General features: G+C 46.1%; 2 protein-coding genes across 7 annotated transcripts in view; one reads left to right on the forward strand and one right to left on the reverse strand.

Annotated features, from left to right (window-relative positions):
- The window catches only part of LOC142582612 (uncharacterized), a 156092-nt gene that overhangs the window by 58384 nt on the left and 77005 nt on the right, over positions 1-20703 (forward strand). The gene's annotated exons all lie outside the window — the stretch shown is intronic.
- LOC142582610 (ATP-binding cassette sub-family G member 1-like) overlaps positions 7621-20703 on the reverse strand; it is a 35378-nt gene continuing 22295 nt past the window's right edge. The window contains exons 12-13 of the mRNA XM_075692498.1: positions 18342-18497; positions 7621-12460 (exon numbers count right to left, since the gene is read on the reverse strand). Of these exons, the coding sequence (XP_075548613.1) occupies positions 12113-12460; positions 18342-18497 (504 nt within the window). The 3' untranslated portion in view covers positions 7621-12112. The remainder of the gene's footprint in view (positions 12461-18341; positions 18498-20703) is intronic.

Below are 20703 nucleotides of genomic sequence, written 5' to 3' on the forward strand. Positions count from 1 at the left end.
CGAGTAAAGTCCGCAATAAACCGCTGGTAATAGGCACAGACGCCCAGAAAGCGCCTGACAGCCTTTTTATCGGTTGGTACTGGAAACTGTGCTACGGCCGCAATTTTCTCAGGATCTGGGCGAACACCTGCGTGGCTGACGACGTGACCGAGAAACTGTTGTTCCCCGAAGCCAAAGTGGCACTTCTTCAGCTTCAGGGTGAGGCCGGCGGACCGGATGGACTGCAGAACCGCTGCAAGCCGTTCGAGGTGCTCTTCAAAAGTTGCGGAGAACACGATGACGTGTTCTCCGCAGGTACACTAAGCAGGTTTTCCACTTCAGACCCGAAAGCACAGTATCCATGAGGCATTGGAATGTAGCAGGGGCAGAGCACACGCCGAAAGGCAAGACTTTAAATTCGTATAAGCTGTCTGGCGTCACAAAAGCAGTTTTTTCACGGTCTCTCGGATCTGCCTCGATTTGCCAATATCCGCTTTTTAAATCCATTGAAGAGAAGTAACGCGCGTGACGAAGCCTGTCGATTGAATCATCTATACGGGGAGGCGGGTATACGTCTTTCTTTGTCACTTGATTAAGTTTTCGGTAGTCCACACAGAAACGCAAGATACCGTCTTTTTTCTTAACTAGAACTGCAGGAGATGGCCAGGGACTCGTTGATGGTTGAATTACCTCATCTTCCAGCATTTTTGTCACTTGTTGTATGGGTTCACGTTCTCTGGGAGTCACACGATAAGGATTTTGGTGAATTGGTCTTGCCGTATCCTCCGTAATTATCCGATGCTTCGTTAGAGGCGGCCGTCCGACGCTGGACGTCGACGCAAAGCAGTCATTGAACATCGACAATAGCGTGAGAAGCCGCTCTCGTTCGTGCTGCGACAAAGCAGTGCTGACTTCGAGTTCAGAAGCTGGGTATTGCGTAGGTGCTTATTCGAGTAGCGAACAGCAGCCTCGAACATCCGCAACACAATCAAAATAAGCCACAGCCGTGCCCTTTGGAAGGTACCGTCGCTCTGTGCTAAAATTGGTTAGTAACAGGTTAGTGCGCCCGTCAGTGACATTTACGATTCCTCGTGCGACCGAGATACCGTGAGTAAGCAAAAACGTGGTTATTTGGTCGACAACTCCCTCGCAATGAAACGGTGTGTCACATGCTACCGTAACAAGGGTGCATAATCGAGGTGGGATGACGACGTCGTCTTCTACTAGAAAAAAGGAGTTGCGTTGCGGCGATAAGCAATGGACTAAACCAGGGCTCTTATAGAACGCCACCATGCGGTCCGGAATTTTAATTACCGCGCCGTATTCTTTCAGGAAATCCATTCCAATAATCAAATATTTACAGCACACAGGAAGAACGATGAAAGTGACCACGAAAGAAGAATCCCGGATTCCAATTCTAGCAGTACATCTTCCTATAGGCATCAGTAATTGCCCGCCTGCCGTCCTTATGGAGGGTCCCGTCCATGGCGTATTTACTTTCTTCAGACGGAGGACGAGTTCCTGACTCATTATAGAGAAGTCGGCACCAGTGTCGGCTAACGCTGTCATCGGCTGTCCATCCACCAAAACATCAATGTCGGCGCTCACAATTTCTTTGGTGTCGGGGTTTATTGGCTTCACGTCGTTCTGCGGCGAGTGTGTCGGGCGCTTTTTATTGTCTTGCGGTGGGCCTGCAACCTTACCCCCAGAGGTCACCGCCTTCAGTTTCCCCGGCGTGGGCTGGGCGACCTTCGTCCTCGGAGGTCAGCAAAAGTACTTCCAATACGGGAAGGTATCTGACATGGAGGGGTTGGAGAGCGCGACCGACGGCCGAAATTGGACTGAACATGCGGCACAGATTAATCATTCGGGTGCGTTATTGGAGGTCCCTGAAAAGCAGTTTCGTCGCGGCGTAGCATGGAGTCGTCATTTGCACGTCGACCATAGGACCACGGACGAAAAGGTCACGATGCCAGCAATGACGCGAAATGTGGCCGGCGCCTCCGCAGTGAAAACAGAATGGGCGCCTATCGACGGTGCGCCATGCGTCGGTTCCCCGAAATTGCGGCCGTCCCGTAGTGTCGTTTTGCGGCGTTGAACAAGGCGCTGTGAACGGCGGGTGGTGGTATGACTGTAGCTGCGTGACGGGTGCGCGCCTCGAAGCCTCCTCTTGCGGCGGCGACCAAGGACCAAGGCTGGTGGTACGGCGGTGTGGTTGTAACGGGTGGTGGACATCGGACAGCGGCTGCGTAGGTCATGGGACGCTGGTGATCTTGAAGATCGGCTGCCGGTAACGCCTGCCTGATTTCGTCACGCACCACTCCGGCGATTGACGCTACGGGTCTATCCACTGTCGGTGTCAGAATCTTTTGAATTTCTTCTCTGACGAGTTCTCTGATCATTTCCCGCAAGGGGTTCTGATACTCGCCAGTCACTGCGGCGGCATCGATTGTGGTGCTGGTGGACAGTCGATCGTACTGTCTGCATCTCTGATGAAGGGCCCGCTCAATAGCCGTAACCTCTTTGATAAAGTCAGCGACGGTGACTGGTGGATTGCTCACAAGTCCCGCGAACAACTGCTCTTTTACACCTCGCATGAGGTAGCGCAACTTTCTTTCTTTAGTCATGTTCAGGTCAGCTCTACGAAAGAGGTGGACCATGTCCTCGGCGAACATTGTGACCGACTCATTAGGTTGTTGTACACGTAGCTCCATCATCTGCTGGGCACGGTCGCGTCGGTCGGCACTCGCAAAAGTATCTGTGATTTTCTGACGAAAGTCATTCCATGTCGTTAGGCTAGCTTCGCGGTTTTCGTACCAAGTACGGCCGCTGTCGTCAAGGGCGAAATAGACGTGGGAGAGCTTTTGCTGCTCAGTCCACTGATTAATCTGTGCGACGCGTTCATATTTGTCAAGCCAGTCTTCAATGTCTTCGAAGACTGCTCCGTGATAGCGATCGGGAACCAGAGGATGCAGAACGGTTACTTGCTGTGGACTGGAAAACCAGCTGCTTTGGGGTGCTTGCGTTGGGCTGGTTTCGGCTATTGCGAGATGTGTGGAGCTCCTGGAGAGAGGTGGTTGAAGAGGGGAGAACTCCGGGGCAAGGCCTAGCAGTCGACGACTAAAGCGATGCACGGGTGTTGTAACTGGTGATAACACGTCCAGTCTAGAGGAACGACTCCCAGAAGGACTCCCGAGCATCAGGCGCGGTCAGTACCCCGTACCTCCACCAGTGTCGCAGTACAACGCGGACAGTAGACAGGGAGACGTTCAAGAGCCGCAGGACAACTTGTTCAAATACAACAGAGGCCAGAGACACGTCTTCTTCGTCCTCGCCGAATTCCCACTGACCCACTCGATGAAGTCCGTTAATGCCCCTATCTTCGTGGTCGTCTGCAGAGAAGATTAGACGCGTCAATATATATATATATATATATATATATATATATAAATATGAGCAGCGCTACAAGGTAAACAGAACAAGTATAAGAACAGTTTACCTTGTAGCGCCGCTCGAGTTCTTTACGTTTGAAAGGTAGCCTGAAGAATTCCTCTTTACCTAATATATATATAATAAAAGGCAGGTGGGGAACAATCCCATGACGAAGGTCTCGAATCCCGCAAGATTGATGCCTTCAGGTAGCATGTGTTGGTTTATGGCTCAATTGCCTTCACCAAAAAAGATCAGGTACTCGTGAACCCTGCTGCAGAAAGGATGTTCCACATCCGCCGCCAAGGTTTGTGAGTGGTGACCCTGGCTAACACTCCCAAGGTTCATTCTAGCAGTAAAACATAAATACCCAGGAAAGTGGATGGGAAAACGGTGCCGCTGTAGCTCAATTGGTTACAGCATCGCACGCAAAAGCAAGGGAATAATGGAAGCCTTTTACACGTGTTTGGAGGAGGACAGATGCATCAGTGAACCCTCGATAGCTTTGTCCTAGGCAGAAGTGTATTTCATTTAGATCCTTGGCCTAATGCAAACAGCGCAGCCCTTGTAACAAGAGCCGCTATAGCTTTTCTCCAAGCCACTGGGCTGGACGCATGGCTTTAGAGATGCCACAACTCTGTGAATTTGTATATACGCATCTCTTCCTTATATCATCATCATTCATCAGCCCTTTCCCTCCCTGTCCCTTTTCCCCAGTGTAGAGTAGCAGGCCAGAGCAAGTTATAGCTCCGGCCGACCTCTCTGCCTTTCTGTAAATAAATTTCTCTCTCTCTTGTGCAAATCAGTTCTTGATTAGCCAGCTTTGCTGTTGCCACGTGTAAATTATTTTCGTTTTCTCGTTCACACTTAAGAGGGCGGTTGTTCTCCTTTCAGAGTAGTATCCTAGTTATTCTGTTCCTTTGGAAATAAACTATTTGTTGCGAGTAGCGCCCGTATTTGTCGTTTCTCTCTTTCTAGTCTACGTCTATTTCGCGCGCTTTTTCGTTAAGAGAGGACAGTATCGAGGCGCTTTCAATAGGTGAAGCGCCAATAGTGACAACACACGAGAAGGAATACAGACAGGGCAAGGCGCTACTTGCAACTGTTTATTGAAGTCGCTGGTGGCTGATTATATCGCCATGAGGAGAGGGGAACGAAAAGTGGGACAATGACTATGTGAGTGCGCACGTGCGAGAACAATGAAGATATATATGAAGGGAATCACGTTTAATCTAAATCTAAAACTTATCTAAGAACATGCTTTCATTCTTGTATATATTCAGAGACGGGTTGCTGACACAGTTGTCCCCTCTTTTCTTAATCTCGTTGGCCTCCAACAATTCACGCGCTACAGAATCTTTACTTTTAAACATGATAGTTGTGTCATGAAGCCTTGCTTGACATACTTATTTATTCTCATTCCCGCAGGCCTTGAAATGAAGTGGCAAGTTTGAACCATATCCATTTTCAATGAAAGCTTATGTTCCCGCAGGCGTTCATTAATACATCGGCCAGTTTGGCCGATATACTTTTTCCACACTTCAGTGGTATGTGGTATACGACCCTTTCTTCACACTTAACAAAAGGGTTCGTATGTTTAATAGAACACCCTAATTTCTTAGAGTCATCCGGACCAATCAGGCGGCGCTAGAGCTGCTGAAGGTGACTCTTAAAGGTTTAAAGGTCGGTGAAAACACAATTACATCGTCAAGATAACAAAGAAATGTTGACCACTTCAAGCAGCATTGAAGAGAGTACACCATGCACTCGAATGAACATGTAGCTTGGGCATTGCATAAACCGAAGAGCATGACTTTCAATTGGTAAAGTCTTTCTGATGTAATAAAGGCGGTCTTCTCACGGTTCATCTTATCTATGCCAATCTGCGAACAGCCCTAACGGAGGTGAAATGATGAAAAATATTGTGATACGTGTAGACAATCTAGGGCATCTTCTATGCGAGGCAGTGTGTACACATCTTTCTTTTTGTTGTCATGTTAAGGTGATGGTAGTCAACGCAGCAGCACCAAGAGTTGTCCATTTTCTTTACCAAAACAATCGGGGATGCCTACAGACAGCTCGAAGGCTCAATAATGTCCTCATCCATCATCTTGTAGGCTTCTTTCAGTACGATGGCCTGTTCCGCTGTGGAGTCCTATGAATGGGACTGTCATCATTGGTGTTGATACGATGGGTAACTACAGATGCCTGTCCGAGAGGGCAGTCGCCCAGGTCAAAATATCTCTATAAGACCAGAGAAGGCGACGAAAAGCTTTTGTTTGCTCAGAAAGGAGATCAGGAGCATTACTTCTACAAATACTCGCAGTCGGCGAAGACGATGAAAGAGCGAACGGCAGGGTCCCGCTGGTGCTGGGTTGTGCTGCTTCAGGGGTCAAGCAAAAAATCGGAAGTTCTTCTGTAGGCATAATATGCGCCAAGGGAATACTATGGGGTAGAACTGGCGTTGAAAATTAAAAATTGAGGAGGTATAGGCAGGTAAAATTCTCGACGATTCGGATGATGGTATTCAGGAGCTCAATACTGCGCGAGAGAACCCTGCAGTGATGGGGGATACGGCGTACGCGCCATCAGGAACTGGAGTACAAGTGGTCACGTGAACATTTGTAGCGGTCTGTGGAGGCAGACGTGTGAACTCGGCAGAACATACGCGGTGTGCTGTACTAGAAGTGCCATCGGTAGGAAATGCAGATCCACATGTACAGTCAATTTCCTCGGAGTGTTTCGAAAGAAAGTCAAGGTCGAGAATGAGCTCATGCGGGCACTGCTAGAGGACAATAAATAAAACAATAGTGTAGTGGTTTCCATTGGTCGAACGTGCCATGCATATACATACATATATATATATATATATATATATATATATACATAGTGTGTGTGTGTGTGCAATATGACGGCTTGTAGGAAGGCCGATTCTTACATACTTATGAAAATGACCTGCGCCTCATGCGTCTCAGGCATCTTTGTGTGTACGAGCCGTCGGGCTTTACGGCCATCATCGCAACATGTGCATCGATGAGAACTCATATTGTCACAGTTAACAAGTGAGTGCGAGGAAGACCAAGAAAGGCTGGCTCTCTCGTAACCGACAGTAGATGTAAGCATGAAATGTCAACCGTCAAAACATATTGGTTGGAGATGATACTAGCCACACTCTTAAAATGGTTGTAATGCATATTCGCAAGGGCGCACCCCACCAAACTACACAGCCCTACACTGGACAACGCTATACTGAGCTCTGGTCCATATGAATGCTGCCCAGCTAGAAGCAGAAACGCGCCTAAATAAGGGGCCACGCAGCGTGGTGCCATCTCTCGAGGCGATGCAAGACCCGCGCCTCCAAATTCATGGTCTACTGACGTTCAAAAAAAAAAGTAAACCCTATTTCAGCACCAAAACCTGACAATAAAGTGTATCGTGCTATGTGTCTGCATTTTGAACTTCCAGTATGGGAAATGACCCATAAAACTTCAGCGTACTAGAAGTTACAGGTGGAGTGATATTGTGAACAAACAGGAATAACTCGGAAGCAATATTTTTTGTAACTTGTTTGGGCATTAGATAGCGTATGTAATGTGGTCCTGTACGAATGGTTCTGGACCAGAGACCGCATTGTCTTAGGTTTTGACTGCTTGCCCAGATGATCTCGTTTTATTCTGGCTACTCAGCCGGATATATAACGTTTCTGGAATTTGGCTCATGGTCACTTGGAGGTCGCCGAAAACGGGAGCTAAAAGCATTTCATGCTTAAACACAAAAGCGGTAAGAGCAGGGTCGAGGGTTTCACTTCTCCAGAGGTTTGTCGCTTGTGGTGAAGGTTGCGCGTCAACTGCCCGTGTTCCGAGCATCTTTGGAAATCAAGCCGGCAGCACTAGGCGTGGAGGCGGTCACTGAACTCGCTAATTTGGGACCACGTTCTCCGATTGCAAGTGTATGCAAGCTCTTTGCTTCCTCGCGGCGTTCCACGAAAGCAGGAGACCAACGACGGAGCACAGCAGGCTGCTACGTTATCGAGCGAAACCACTGACTACGGGCTGGCCCGCTGCAGGTGACTGATTATGATGTGTTAAATGTGAGCTTCAAGCAAGTGACTGCGCCTGACACTTCTACAGTGAAGCTGTTAGGCTCTAGATGGCCTGAAATTATCCCAGCACGACCTAGTAAGCAAAAGAAAAAAAAACGTATCGTCAGCGATTGAAGCGGAAAGTGCATACATTCTTTAGTATCACGTAACAATGTACAGCACAGCATTCGTTTCAATAAAGAGCAAGCACAAAACAAGCATCCAACCCTCTAAACTTCATCATTGATGCTGAGGAGTTCCTGATAACAATGTTTTTTTCAATTTCCGATTTCAATTCATTCTTTAATTTTGCGTCACTGAAACATACAAAAAAAAAACTGTCTTGACTCAAAGCCGGAGGCTTGTAAGGGGTCAAGTACATAAAAGTTGTGTTAGTGCAAGTAAGAAAAAAGATGTCTTTACAAGGTTGAGTGGCATAATAAAGAAACGCTGGTACAAATAACATATAGTGTTATACATTTCGTAATATACGAAAGAGACAGGAAAACACACACACACACACACCTGTAAGCAAAATTAACAACATAAAGAATATATAAAGGAGTTTTCTTAACACGCCAATGTTAGAGACAAACATGAATACATCTTTGTCACATTGCGAGTACAGATGCATATTATAAAAGTTAATGTACTCAAAATTTTTTTGCAAGATATTGCTAAATGACAGACGGAAAATGAGAAGACTCTTTTATATGAAGCGGAAGTTCATTCCAAGGTTTGGCTCCGACAAACTGTATTAGCTGTTGTCAATATACACTTTTGGCTACGGGTAAGCTAAAATGTCTAGAAGTAACACTTCTGGGGATGAGATCCGAGGTGTGAAATATTGGCATATCAAATCAATGGTTATAATGTATAATAGAGGCTGCGACTGCAACTGCCTTTAATTGGCGTAAGAAATCAAATGTCAGTATCTTTAAGTTGTCAATGAGTGGCTTACTTGATGGCCATGCTTTGATCTTGTGTCTTTGAGACTTCATAACGGAATCGATATATGTTTTGTACGTCCAAACCCAAAATTAGAAGCAATAGGACAAAACATTGTGCGTGAATGCAAAATACAGGGTGCGCAATATATGAACATCAAAGTAATTTCGAGCTTGCAAAAGAATAAGACATCCAGGTGCCAGTTTCGCAGGTACGTAATTAATTTGATCCTGCCAGTGTAAACGGCCCTCCGACGACACTCCGAGATATCTGAAGACAGGTGTCCACTCAAGTGAAGAGGAATTAATTCTAATGTAGAAGTCACGATATAAATTTCGTCTGCGCGGGTGAAATGTTGTGTACTTTGTTTTCTTTGCATTTACATTTAATTTGTTAGCCGAGTATCATTCTGATATGGGTCTTAATTCTGAATTAGTTCTGTTTTCAAGTTCAATGGGAGTTATCAGCCGTAATTACCACTGCTGTGTCATCTGCGTACATAAGTACATCAGATGACTGCAAAGCATTGTGAAGGTCTTTTCCATATAGAGAGAAAAGAAAAAGGATCGGACCCAGAACTGAACTTTGAGGTACACCTATGCATTGAGATTAGGTATTGCAAAGCACCTAGTGCTTTGCAATACCTAATCGCTACCTACGCTACCCAATAACGCTACCCTATACCTTCGCTACCCATACGCTACCCAATAAAGATAAGTGTTCCGCAAGCTGCCACGGCGACGGCAGCCTGCAACGAGCAGCGTGAATAAGTGGAAGGGCAAAGGGAAAAAAAAAGCAGCGATACGACCAGCGGCGGCGTGCTGCCAAAATTACCCTTACTCCGATCACTACAATTATTCTAAATTACCATTACTACCATTACTCTACAGCAATAGAACATTGCATACCCACCTCAGCAGCTATAGGGGTGGTTTTCAACAGCTTCGCTGGACGCCAACTTTCGCAGAACAAGGATGCCGAGTCAGTTTTTTTGTTTGGCAGCTCAGAAGGAGCAGAAACTGTCCTACTGCCGTCATAAGATTGTGAATCGTTGAGCAGGTTTTAATAAAAGAAATAGCAGTTGCAAAGACGTTTCATATGCGTGTAGAAAAAATTGAATATTTTGTTCTTGCCAGGTTGGGGGGGGGGGGGTCTCAATTCAGCATTTAACTGGGCTATTAGCTTTGTCGTGCAAATTGCGCTCGTCGTCTTCATCGATCAGCGGACCACAGATAATAGGTGGCGTTCACATTGGTCAGTTTTTAAGTAACCTCATGCGAAAACACTGAACGATGATAATTTCTCTATTGGCTCAAAATTTTCAGAGCATTTCAGGACTCCTCCTTGAGTGAGGCGAAGAACCTTGAAGGCCTCACGAGCGGTGTTAAAGACTTGGTTACTCGCATTTCCGATGACTGTATGAAGCCCAGATATTCCCAGCCCAGCCCAGATAAATGTTTGCGAAGGGCAGGTTGTCTTTCGAAATAAATAGGAGAGAAAGCAAGTAAAAGATATCAAGGCACAAGTGACTTTATGATCAGCCTGACTCAATTACGGCGAACAGAAGCTATGCGCTCGGACTTCTCGACACGCATAGACTTCCACGTGACCCTGAGAAGATTTCATCGGTATATCTGCCCAGAAGTTTGAGAAAACTTAAAAGAACTGCTGAAAGCCCCTTACTTGTGTAAGATGCCAGCCCGCAACTCAATGAAGCATGGAGCTTGCATGCAGCGGCAGACTAACGGAGTCGAAAGCACACACCAAGTTAAGCAGACTTCCCTTAGATCTCTTTTAATAAGTTCGCCTTTACCGCTGGCGCATTTATTGCGGATTTTCATAACGAACAAGCGAATATCGCACACACCATGTGCACCAGTAGATGTGAAGCATATATTTTTCCATAGAAATTCCTAGAGGGAGTTCTGGAGCAGCGATCGTTGTGCTACCAGGGAATAGTTGTACCAGTGTTTGTTTATTCTTCGTCCTTGTGGCTTCAGACGCTCTTTTGGCGTTGCTTTTCGCGCTTTACCTGCCAAATTTTCAAGCAATCACAGTTTTCTAAACACGGCAGGGCAATAAGTTTCTGCGCACATGCAAATATTACCGCAAAGTAATGGCCTGCGTTTCGATTCCGTTCAAGATGTTCAAATTTCGAACTCGCAAAGCCTTTATAGAAGTCAAAAGGACGAAATCCAATTAATTCCGATCAGGCCTACGCTGGATCAACCACCGTACTTTTAGCTCGCGTAGACGATAGCGCCAGAGTTTTTTTCTGCAAATGTTTGTAGAAAATTCTACTGACCGAAGGAGCAGTCGGAGCGCAGGTGCACCGACGTGGCAGGCACAGCGTCTCAATTTGTGCTTTGTGCGAAAAATATGGATTTGTGTTTTGGAGCACGAAGTAGTCCAGACGAAGAGTCGTGTAGGCGTCCCACAGCACCCGATGTAACTATTATCTGCTCCCTTACACGATATGTGTACCACACAGTGACCGTGTTATATGAACATCTTATCAAGTGTCTGTGCTGAGCTTATCAAGTTACTAGACCGGAAAAAGAGGCTGCCGAGCAGTCGCTCTAATGCTGCAGCATGACACTGTACGATCGTTGGTTCATGCACCGCCGGCAAGCCTGTCCGGCTAACTTACCTTTACTTTTCGCTACGTTTCCATGCTTCTCAAAAGTGCGACGAACAACCGTGTACGAGAGAAAACTGAAAAATTTCGCGGAGATTCATGGCACTGGAATGTGGGCGTGAAAAGCAAGAACATGAGGTTAACGAGGACAGCCTGCATCTGTGTTGTCCCTCTCGTTCTTCTTGTGTCCTTGTTTCGCGGGCCTAACTATTTTCTTTTTTTCGTGCCACGAAACTAGCACGATTGCCCTTGCTCGTGAACACTTGTCGCAGTAAAAAAAAAATAAAGACAGGAAAGGAAACATGGAGAAAAAAAAACATGCTGGTCCTGCTGGCGCATCAATCATAGCAGCGTACGCATTACTCGTCAATTATGTCTCCAATGTGCGCACTACTTAGCCCCAAGAGTGTGCCCCCGTGCTGTGAGTATTGTGAAAAATCACCGTAAAGCTCAGTGCGTTCTAGAAAAAGTAAAGTGCAGCCCGGTCGGGTGGTTGGCTATCGCTGTTTTTTTTCTAAAATAAAGTAGTTTGTATCGAAAGGTTGTAGCGTTTCACTGGAAGACTTAGTGGGGGCATGTTATTTTTGTCTATGCTTCCTTTTTCTCATCACACAACTTCTGCGAACTAATTGAATGGTAGTCTGATGTGCAATGCAGGTAATCGTTTCTTTAAAAATGCGCTTAATTTGGGGAGAAACATAATGATCCAAATTGAAACGTAAGCAAATTTTCGTTTACAATGAGCTAACTTTTTTCATTTACACGTAGAATAACAAGCCATGACAAAAGGCTGTTTCCAGAACCTTACAGCTAAGTGTTTACTCAGTCATTTTATACTTTTCAATGAAAGATGGTATTTCTGTACTGCTATCACCGCTTACAAGTTGCCCTCCTATCACGAGCTGTCATGTGGCCCGCGGTTTCCACCTTTAGTGAGCCTAACAGCTTTGTATAAACCGAGAACCGTTTTTGTTCGCGCTGATATGCCCTAATGGTGTCTTCTTGCAAAAAGCAAGCGGTAAGTACAAGCGGCGGCATTATCGCTTCCGTCGCAGGCGCCACTTGAGCACGAAGAAAGCGATGACCTTAAGGAAAAGGTCCATGCCCAGCAGTATAGAGAACTTGACCGAGAGGTAGGCGTGCTGCGCGTCCAATTTGTCCAGGATTTCGCGCGGGTCGCTCAAAAAGCAGAAGCTGTCCTCGTCGCAGTCGAGCTCTTCGCGCCCGTGCCCGTAGATGGCATGCAGTATTCCTTGGTGGGCGTGGTAAACGTGCGACGTGTACGTGATCCAGGCGAACGCCGGGTGCAGGTGGCGCACCTGGACGAAGTAGCCGCAGAAGAGAAACGATGGCGCCGCTGCCGGCAGGGCCACGAAGAGGGCAGTCTGCAGGAAACCAGTGCCAGCAGGGCCGGTCAGGCATATACAGAAGTGCCGTGCGCAGCAATTTTAAGCGACGGGTGCAACAGTGGAACCGCTAAATGATTTACAACTTGTGGCTGAATGATTACAATTGAAAGGGTGAGAACGGTTAGCTGCCATCATTATACTGTGGCTAAATAGCTGTACAGTAAAAGTGGCGCAAGAATAATGGCCACACAAGACAGAGACGTAAACAGGGGCTCTATAACATAAAACTATTACAAAATTTTCTATTCCAATTCTGCAATCAGCCCTCCGCGATTGGTCAAAAACTTTTTTGCACTACCCCCACTTCACCTGTCTGTCACGCGACGTCACTAAAACCACGATAGCTTCCCATCTGATACGACGTGTACGTACTGATTATGCATGATTTGACTGAACAAACGAAAAATTGTTACTTTTGATTCGACGCCTTTTCGCCATCAGAACTCGGTTATTGGTGAAAAGTTTTCGGGCTGCGCCCACTTACCTGCCTGTCATGCGACGTCACAATACCCCAGAAACTCACCCTACAAAGGGACGTGTGCGCGTTAAAGATGCATTAATATGCCGAACAAAACTTAATTTTCTTCTGAATAGCCGCAGGCTGCCCCGTTCCGAAAGGAATAAGAGGTGGCTGCCGCCGATCACGCAGGCACTGGCTATTCACACCTGCCAGAGAGCATAGATTGATTTGCGCATTATAAAACTTTTTGCGTGGCCGTGTAACGTTTTCGAGCATTTTCGGTACGTTTACGATCTCTTTTTGCCAACTCTTCTTTGCTGAAGATCCGCTTTAGAGTCATTGTTAAGCTTCCGTTGCATGCCGCCGTGATTTTCGACTAGCCACCGCAAGCTAAGTAAGGCAAAGCGGACCAATCGCAGTCGCTGGCACCACCCTCTTCATCCGGTTATCCATCTTCAGTGCACTGGCTCGGCCCCATCGAACCCCTTTCCACTTGAGCGTGCTCTTCGCCTCTTGTCAGCCAATTAGATCAGACAAGCCGCTTAGTGTAGGCAACGTTATTCGTTTTTCAAGTAAACAAAAGTGACCTCCTATGAACGAAGAGAGCGTTCGATTGGTCTGTCCAGACAACCGTGAGGGTGACCTCCTGATGCTTGCGTCGGCGGTTGCGCAAATTTGACGTCAGGGGAATGGAACAAAAACAGATTGGGATAGTTTTAGGTTATAGGGCCTCAGGACAGCTGTTTTTTGTAGTCGTTTTTTGTGCCCTGATTTTGCTATGAAGATAAACCGACTCCCCTATTTTTACATAGTCATCATCCTATTTTATGTCCGCTGCAGGACGAAGGCCTCTCCCTGCCATCTCCAATTACCACTGCCCTGCAATAACCGATTACAGCTAGCGCCTGCGCATTTCTTAATTTCATCACCCAACCTAGCCTTCTGCCGTTTTCGACTGCGCTTCCCTGCGCTTGGCGCCCATTCTGAAACCATAATTGTACACCGTTTAACTAACCTACGCATTACATGACCTGCCCAGCTACATTTCTTTCTCTTAAGGTCATTAGAATATCGGCTATTCCTGTTTGCTCTCTGACCCACATCGCTCTCTTCCAGTCTCTTAACTTTACGCCTAACATTCTTCGTTCCATCGCTCTTTGCGTTGTCCTGAACTTGTTTGCGAGCTTCTTTGTCAGTCTCCAAGTTTCTGCCCCGTATGTCAGCACAGGTAGAATGCATTGATTGTACTCCTTTCTTTTTAATGATAATGGTAAGCTTCCAGTCAGTATCTGAGGGTCCCAGACTAGATATCCCTCCTGGATTTTGCAAGGGACCGGCCCTTAAGGCCGACCCCACTTCTCTCTCGTTATATATAGGTAATAAATGTTCTCCACCACCACTACCAACCCATTTTTATTCTTCTTTAAATTTCCTTCTCATGATCAGGGTTCCCTGTGAGTAATTGACCTAGGTAAACGTACTCTTTCAGACTCTAGAGGCTGACTGGCGACCCTGAACTCTACTCTAATGCAAATCAGCTTCCTTTATTTTTATTTTAAAGAAGCTGGGTCGCAGTGACACCTACTTTAGTGCAGAGGTTATGCGAAAAGAATAATTCAACTACGACGACTCCCCGTTTATTATTCGACTCGCGTTAGAGGAATGAAGATATTGTACGTGCCAAGGGATTAGCGCTTAGAATTAACCGATCACACAGTGCTCACTTTGCATGCGCGCGCTGTCTGTAAGTTTTCATACCGGCATCTTGCTTGTATTTCTCAGGAGACAATCGAACATTGCAGGACTTCGTTGCCAAATTGTTGCTCACTTCGCGCTTTGGCTGAGAAGTGCTCTGTAAATGCTGGTGTCGACAGTCTTTGTTCTGTAATCTTCTATTTTCCCTCATTTTCTTTTATAGCTTACGCGCGTTATCCATGGAGTTACTTTAATACTGCTTTGTTACTTGTTTATAAAGTTGTTTTTACAGTGCTCTGTAATTTTACTTCACTTTATTGTGCTTTTCTTAACTAATATTTTTTTTTTGGGGGGGGGGCAGCAATCCACTTCGGTACCTTAAGTTCCTACATTCCTTGCCGATAAAGAGGAAGTATAAGAGTCGCGTAACAATGCTTATTCTGCGATTAAACTTTCACCAAGGATAGGCTAGAGCTGTCACAATGGTTATTTAGTCCACATGAACGACGTTCATTTGAAGGCTTATATTCGTTTACATGGGTTAACCTGGCTAAGTGCGATGCCACGCCTACTTTTTTACTCACAGTTGAAAACATACAGGGGCGTACTGCTGTCCTCTAAACGCATCACCCATTTATACTATAGTGTGACGATTCTCAAACTGCTACGCTTCGTGCATAGGAGATTGGCACTGATGTGCATACTTATATTTGAGCGGCACTTTGAGTAAAGAATTAACCTGTGTATTACAATAGGACATACTGGTGTGCATCTAAATTTTCTTAGCTACATTTACTTGCCGGAAGGAATAAATGTTTTATAGTGGCAAATATTAGGAATGCAATGCGGTGTTTGCAAGTAGCTTCATGTCGGCTTTGTAAACTCCTGTCAGGGCGATGCCGTGGACACCATCCTGTTCGATCACGTGATGACGCGTCCATTGCTTGTCTTAGCTGCCTCCATTGCCTCCATGTTTACTATAGGTGTGCACATGCCGCTGCGGCTCAGCAGACCTCTGTTTTGTCGGATAGCGTAGACGGTGACCGGGTGGACGATGTTTTGGCTGCACCTTCAGAGGACATGTAAGCGCTTTCGGAGCTCATTACGCCTTGACCAAACGGCGCGAGCAGCGTATAAGGTACTTGTACTAGAAGAGTTGCTAGAAATACATTCCAAGCTCCCAAAACTTTGTTCTCAATTAAATCAGGATCGGTGTCTCTTGCTTTTCTTTCTTTATAAGCCAATCACTTTGAAGCAGCGGCTTGTGAGGTTTCTGATTCAGTAACTTTCCTCGATGAGGCCCCTATATAATTTTTTTTTTCGCTTGCGGGCAGGCTGAATTGTGGTTGATTTGTTCTTGCCGCGCGCTATAGGCTTTGGAAAGTAGATGTTGTCTACTCTGTAATAGCGTGCAGCCAAGATCTATTAGCGCTAGTCACTCGCTTACTCTGTGTAACGTCACGTTAAGCTCCGAATATTCAAGTGTTGTCGGTGTAGTAGCTGTCACCCATGCTTCGGCGAATTCAAGAAGGCGCCTATTCACTGTTCTTAGTACGTGCGCGATAGAGTGGGTGCAAGTTTCGGTGTGAGTTGGGGTGAATGTGTGTAATAACGAGCGAGAAACTTACTATGCCAGGAAGCGGCGCTACCCCCTTTGTAATGAGTGGTCTTCACTCATGCCGACGTCCCGGTGTTGAATTTCTTTCTTCCCAGGTTAGTGATACAATGCTGGCGGATGAGTTAACTTCTTTAAATTCATGGAAAGGCACTGCATCGCGAAGGGCGGCCGGCGAAAGGGTCTGTATATGAAGGGCGGTCTGCGAAAAGGGTCTATATTTACATGTACAACGCTGTTATGCTTTCCCCTGTTATTATGTTTTACTTTGAGTGCTTGGAAATGCTTAATTGGCCAATTCATTAATATCCAAGAATGAAATTTTGAAATTATTTGCTGCGCGAAAGTTGCTGTCAACTGGACATTCCCGTAAGGTATGCTCGAATATATGCACTCGCCGTTCAGAAGGCCAAGAAAGGAACTTGTATTTTGTTCAAGATGAAGGGGTCATGTGCGCGGAATTTCCCCAGCCGGAGTTTTAGCTTGTACTGTGGAGTTCTGAAGAATGCAGGCTGCCGTACTTCTTCACGGTGGTCAGGGACCAACAGGGCCGGCAGTGCTTCAACCAACGTGTAAACTGCACTGCACACCATAAATCGGCTCCATGACATTCTTAACAGAAAGCGAACTCAAGACTCTATAGTAGCATTTTCCAGGTGCATGTGACGTTGTATAGTGCACGAGACTTGTATGCACACTGTACCTGCACATAGTCCGAATGTGTTTTACCTTAGACAACTGCACGTACACTTTATTTTCTTTCCATTTCCTTCTCCACAAGTGTTGCATAGCAGAATTGGTAGTTCATGCTGTGCAAAGGGCTTTCGACAGCACAAAGACTGAGTAAAGCACGCAGATACTCCGGTATGTGTCTTTGTGTACGTTCAAGAATACGCAGGATCACCTCCGTATTGATTCTCAAACGATCCTCGATTTGAAGCTCTTCCTTACTCGATCGAGCGGAGCATAGCGCCACCCCTTGACTGATAAAGACACGATACTTCTCAAGAATTGCCATGGATGATCATAAAGCGCACTGACCCCTTCTGTCTAGGGCTGGCGCTGCTATCTACTTTCTTGAACCGAGGTGAAGTGTCCAGTGGAGGATCGTTCTAGGACACTCACCCAATTTTCTGTTCGCTTGAGGATACGGGGCTCAGTCCTTGTCTTCTAGAGCACACCTTGCATTGCTGTGCTTCTCCCACTCCACTTTGCTTGAGCTCCTCTGGGGAACCTCTCAGCATCTCACACATTATGGTTTTCCTTCTCTCTTATTTAAGCACTTTACGATTGCGCCATTATTTTAACGAGTGACTACGACAGGAGGCCGGCGCAAGCAAATTTAGTTGTCGTCCTTGGTTTTGAAATAGCGGTAGCTAAAATGCTAAGTCTAATAGTCCTCTTTCGGAACCCCCGAGAAAATTATATCGTGCTAAGTGGAACAACACGCTTCACTCACTTCACGGAGCATGCCTGCGAATTTAGCCTGTCAGGTGCGCGTTGACCGACGTGCAAAGCCTCGTCTTCTGACTGTGAGTTCATAATATTTTCATTTACTTCGCTGCATTACAGGATAAACAGGGGGGTACGGAGAATTTGGAGGCTCAAAGTGAGCTTGGCTAGGGCCTTTTGAAGCGACACTGCGCATGAAGAAGAAGTATTTTCTATAAAACTTGGCAGCTACACTTTTCTTCTTTATTGAATATATAAAGAAAGAGAAAAGAAAGTTAGTGCCAAGAGGCTCGAAGGAAACAGTTTCATAAAAACCTTGCATTCCTGTGTATGATATTTGAACACATTTTTATGTCCGTCATGAATCACCCACCGGAAGGTGTCGCATTTCGTCGCTTTTTGTTCTCATCAATTCCGCATCGTAGTCAGCTTACACGTTCGCGTCCTTGAGGGAAGAATGCAACCAGCGAGCGCGCGAAACATTCCAAGCTATCGGCTTACAAACGGGGAGAGATCCATTACAGTCCGGATTCGAGGCAGCCCCTACCTTTCGCCTGCAAGCGTGCCGAGCGCGTCTGCACAGCTCTGTCTACACTGTGCCGCTGCGTACTCGAGAGCGTATATCTGAGGATCACCTGCATGCTGCTGGCAGCTGAGACGACAAGCGCGATGGCCTGACTCGTGGCGCATGTCTGCACGGCTAGCAGGACGACGGCGGCAATGCGATGGAACTCGGGCGGCTGGGCGGTGGACCAATGCAGGATGCACATCATGATCAGAGGCCCGCCAACCTGTGTGGAACAGAAAAGAAACGCGAAAAAAGAAAACAAAAAAACATGCGCTGACCTAAAATAGGGATCCTTTCCTGAAAGGCTGTTAAATATGCGCCAATGATGCAGGTCATTGTGCCATCAACGAAAATTGAAAAACGCAAGATAACAAAATTTTGGCAGTAGTCGCAGAGAGTAGCGTCGGGTTTAGGGACGTGAACCTGTAGTGCCAAGCGATAATTTTTTCACATCGTTGAGCATAAGATAGGAATAGGAAAATCAGCAGACATCACTTGAGCGATTCCTCTAGCCTTTAACTCATTTATAGCGACAGCAGCATGCTATCACAGCGGACAGCATTCTTAAAAGCATTTGATATGTACACAGCATCCTCCATATTTCATTCCTACAGTACTACATGTTGCAGTCACTGAAACACATCTACACAGACGCAGCCTCTCCTAGAGTTTGTATAGTACCCAGCTCTTGCAACAAATTCCCAAGCGCGAATGTTGCCCGTATATGTCTAGACTCAAAACACGCTGCACGATTGTTTTTGTATGAGCGAGGCTTCTCCGGTGCGATCTGTTTTCCTGCCCTCTCAACAAAGCCCGCTCTGTCCTAGTTACTGCAAGGTATGGGTTAAACCTGGCGCCCTTTCGTTACGACATCACGACTTTCCTCAATTACGGAAAACTATATAGCCGCATGTGCTATGAGAAAACCTTTTGTTGTACTTTTGTACCAAGGAACTCCGTCGTACGACTGGCTTTCGATAGCCCAGAGGTAGAACTGCCGTTGCATTCGGCGTATCCTAAACTTTGGGACTGTTTGCTTTATGTTACGGTATGTCACTTACATGAATGTTGCTAGACTACATCTAACCTGTTCGCAGGCCTACTAGTTCATGTACGTTTGTTGGCCAATTTACTGTGAGTATCTCAATTTATTTTATGGCTGGTAATTAAATAAAACGGCTATGCTTAGATTGAACTGTCAAATTATATGGAGGGAAGCTTTGTAGTGTTGACATGATCGTTGCGCTTAACAGTGTTGTCCAACAGGGGCACGCCCGTCACCGTTCGATTTATTCATCGGAGTAACTAGTCTGAGCTGTGTCTCTTCGTAAGTTCATTTGGAGCCACTAAGCAAATTTATTGTCCCGTCAATTTCAAAACATCTTTTTCTGACTCCGTGCGCACTCCTATACTTTTAAGTAAGCGTATAGTAAATAAGTGTATCTGTTACTTATTCGGGCAGCCAGTATATATCATGACTTACCCATATTGATGGCAAACTTTTCAAGCTGTAAATTTTAGTGCAGGAATGTACTTGGCACATGCGGTCATGCGTAGGAGAATGTGCAACAGATTCTATTAATCTTTCCTAACTTCGTCCATCAAAGATGAGCTTTGTAGGCAACGTTGATGACCTTTGATAATCCTATGGGCATAGAAATGTTGCTTGGAACACAGGATGACGCATCATTACATTGATCACCTCTAAAGGTGTTAATGACCTCTAAGATCCTCACGTGGGACATATTCTATGTACTGTGATGAGACGCTCATACACGTTATATATCTGTGTATGCCCGTGCTATAGCGTCACGAGGCAAGTGATGTGTATAGTAATGGGCTAGTTGGACGATAGTCCGCTATCAGAACTAAACACTCTAGGCCAGTGCTACAAAGGGAACTACGCGCAAAATGGTTTATTCGCCCTAGCCAGGTTCCCGCGGTCTTAAAATTAAATTGTTGAGTTGTACGTGCCAAAACCGCGATCTGATTATGAGACACGCTTTATTAGAAGTCTCCGGAAATTTTTACCACCTGCGGTTTTTTAACGTGCACCTAAATCTAAGTGCAACGGCGTTTTCGCATTTCGCCCTAATTGAAATGCAGCCGCCGTGGCCGGGGTTTGATCCCGTGATCTCGTGCTTAGCAGCCCAACACTATAGCCACTAAACAACCGCGACAGGTGGGTCCCACCGTCCACGGGCCTTCATTACAGACTTTAAGAACGCCGCCCGTTACCACTCTATGTATCACGCGGTTTGTTTGTGCTCGGCTCTCTATCTCTTTCTCCCCCTTTCCAATCTCTCTGTCTGTTTATCCCCTTGCTCCTTCCCCTCGTGCAGGGTGGCCAACTTGAACTGCCTAACCTGCCTGCCTTTCTATGCACCATTTCTTTCTCTCTTTACTGAAAGTGGCACTGCGCCTATGTA

The sequence above is a fragment of the Dermacentor variabilis genome, chromosome 5 (assembly GCF_050947875.1).
Source record: "Dermacentor variabilis isolate Ectoservices chromosome 5, ASM5094787v1, whole genome shotgun sequence".
NCBI lineage: Eukaryota > Metazoa > Arthropoda > Arachnida > Ixodida > Ixodidae > Dermacentor > Dermacentor variabilis.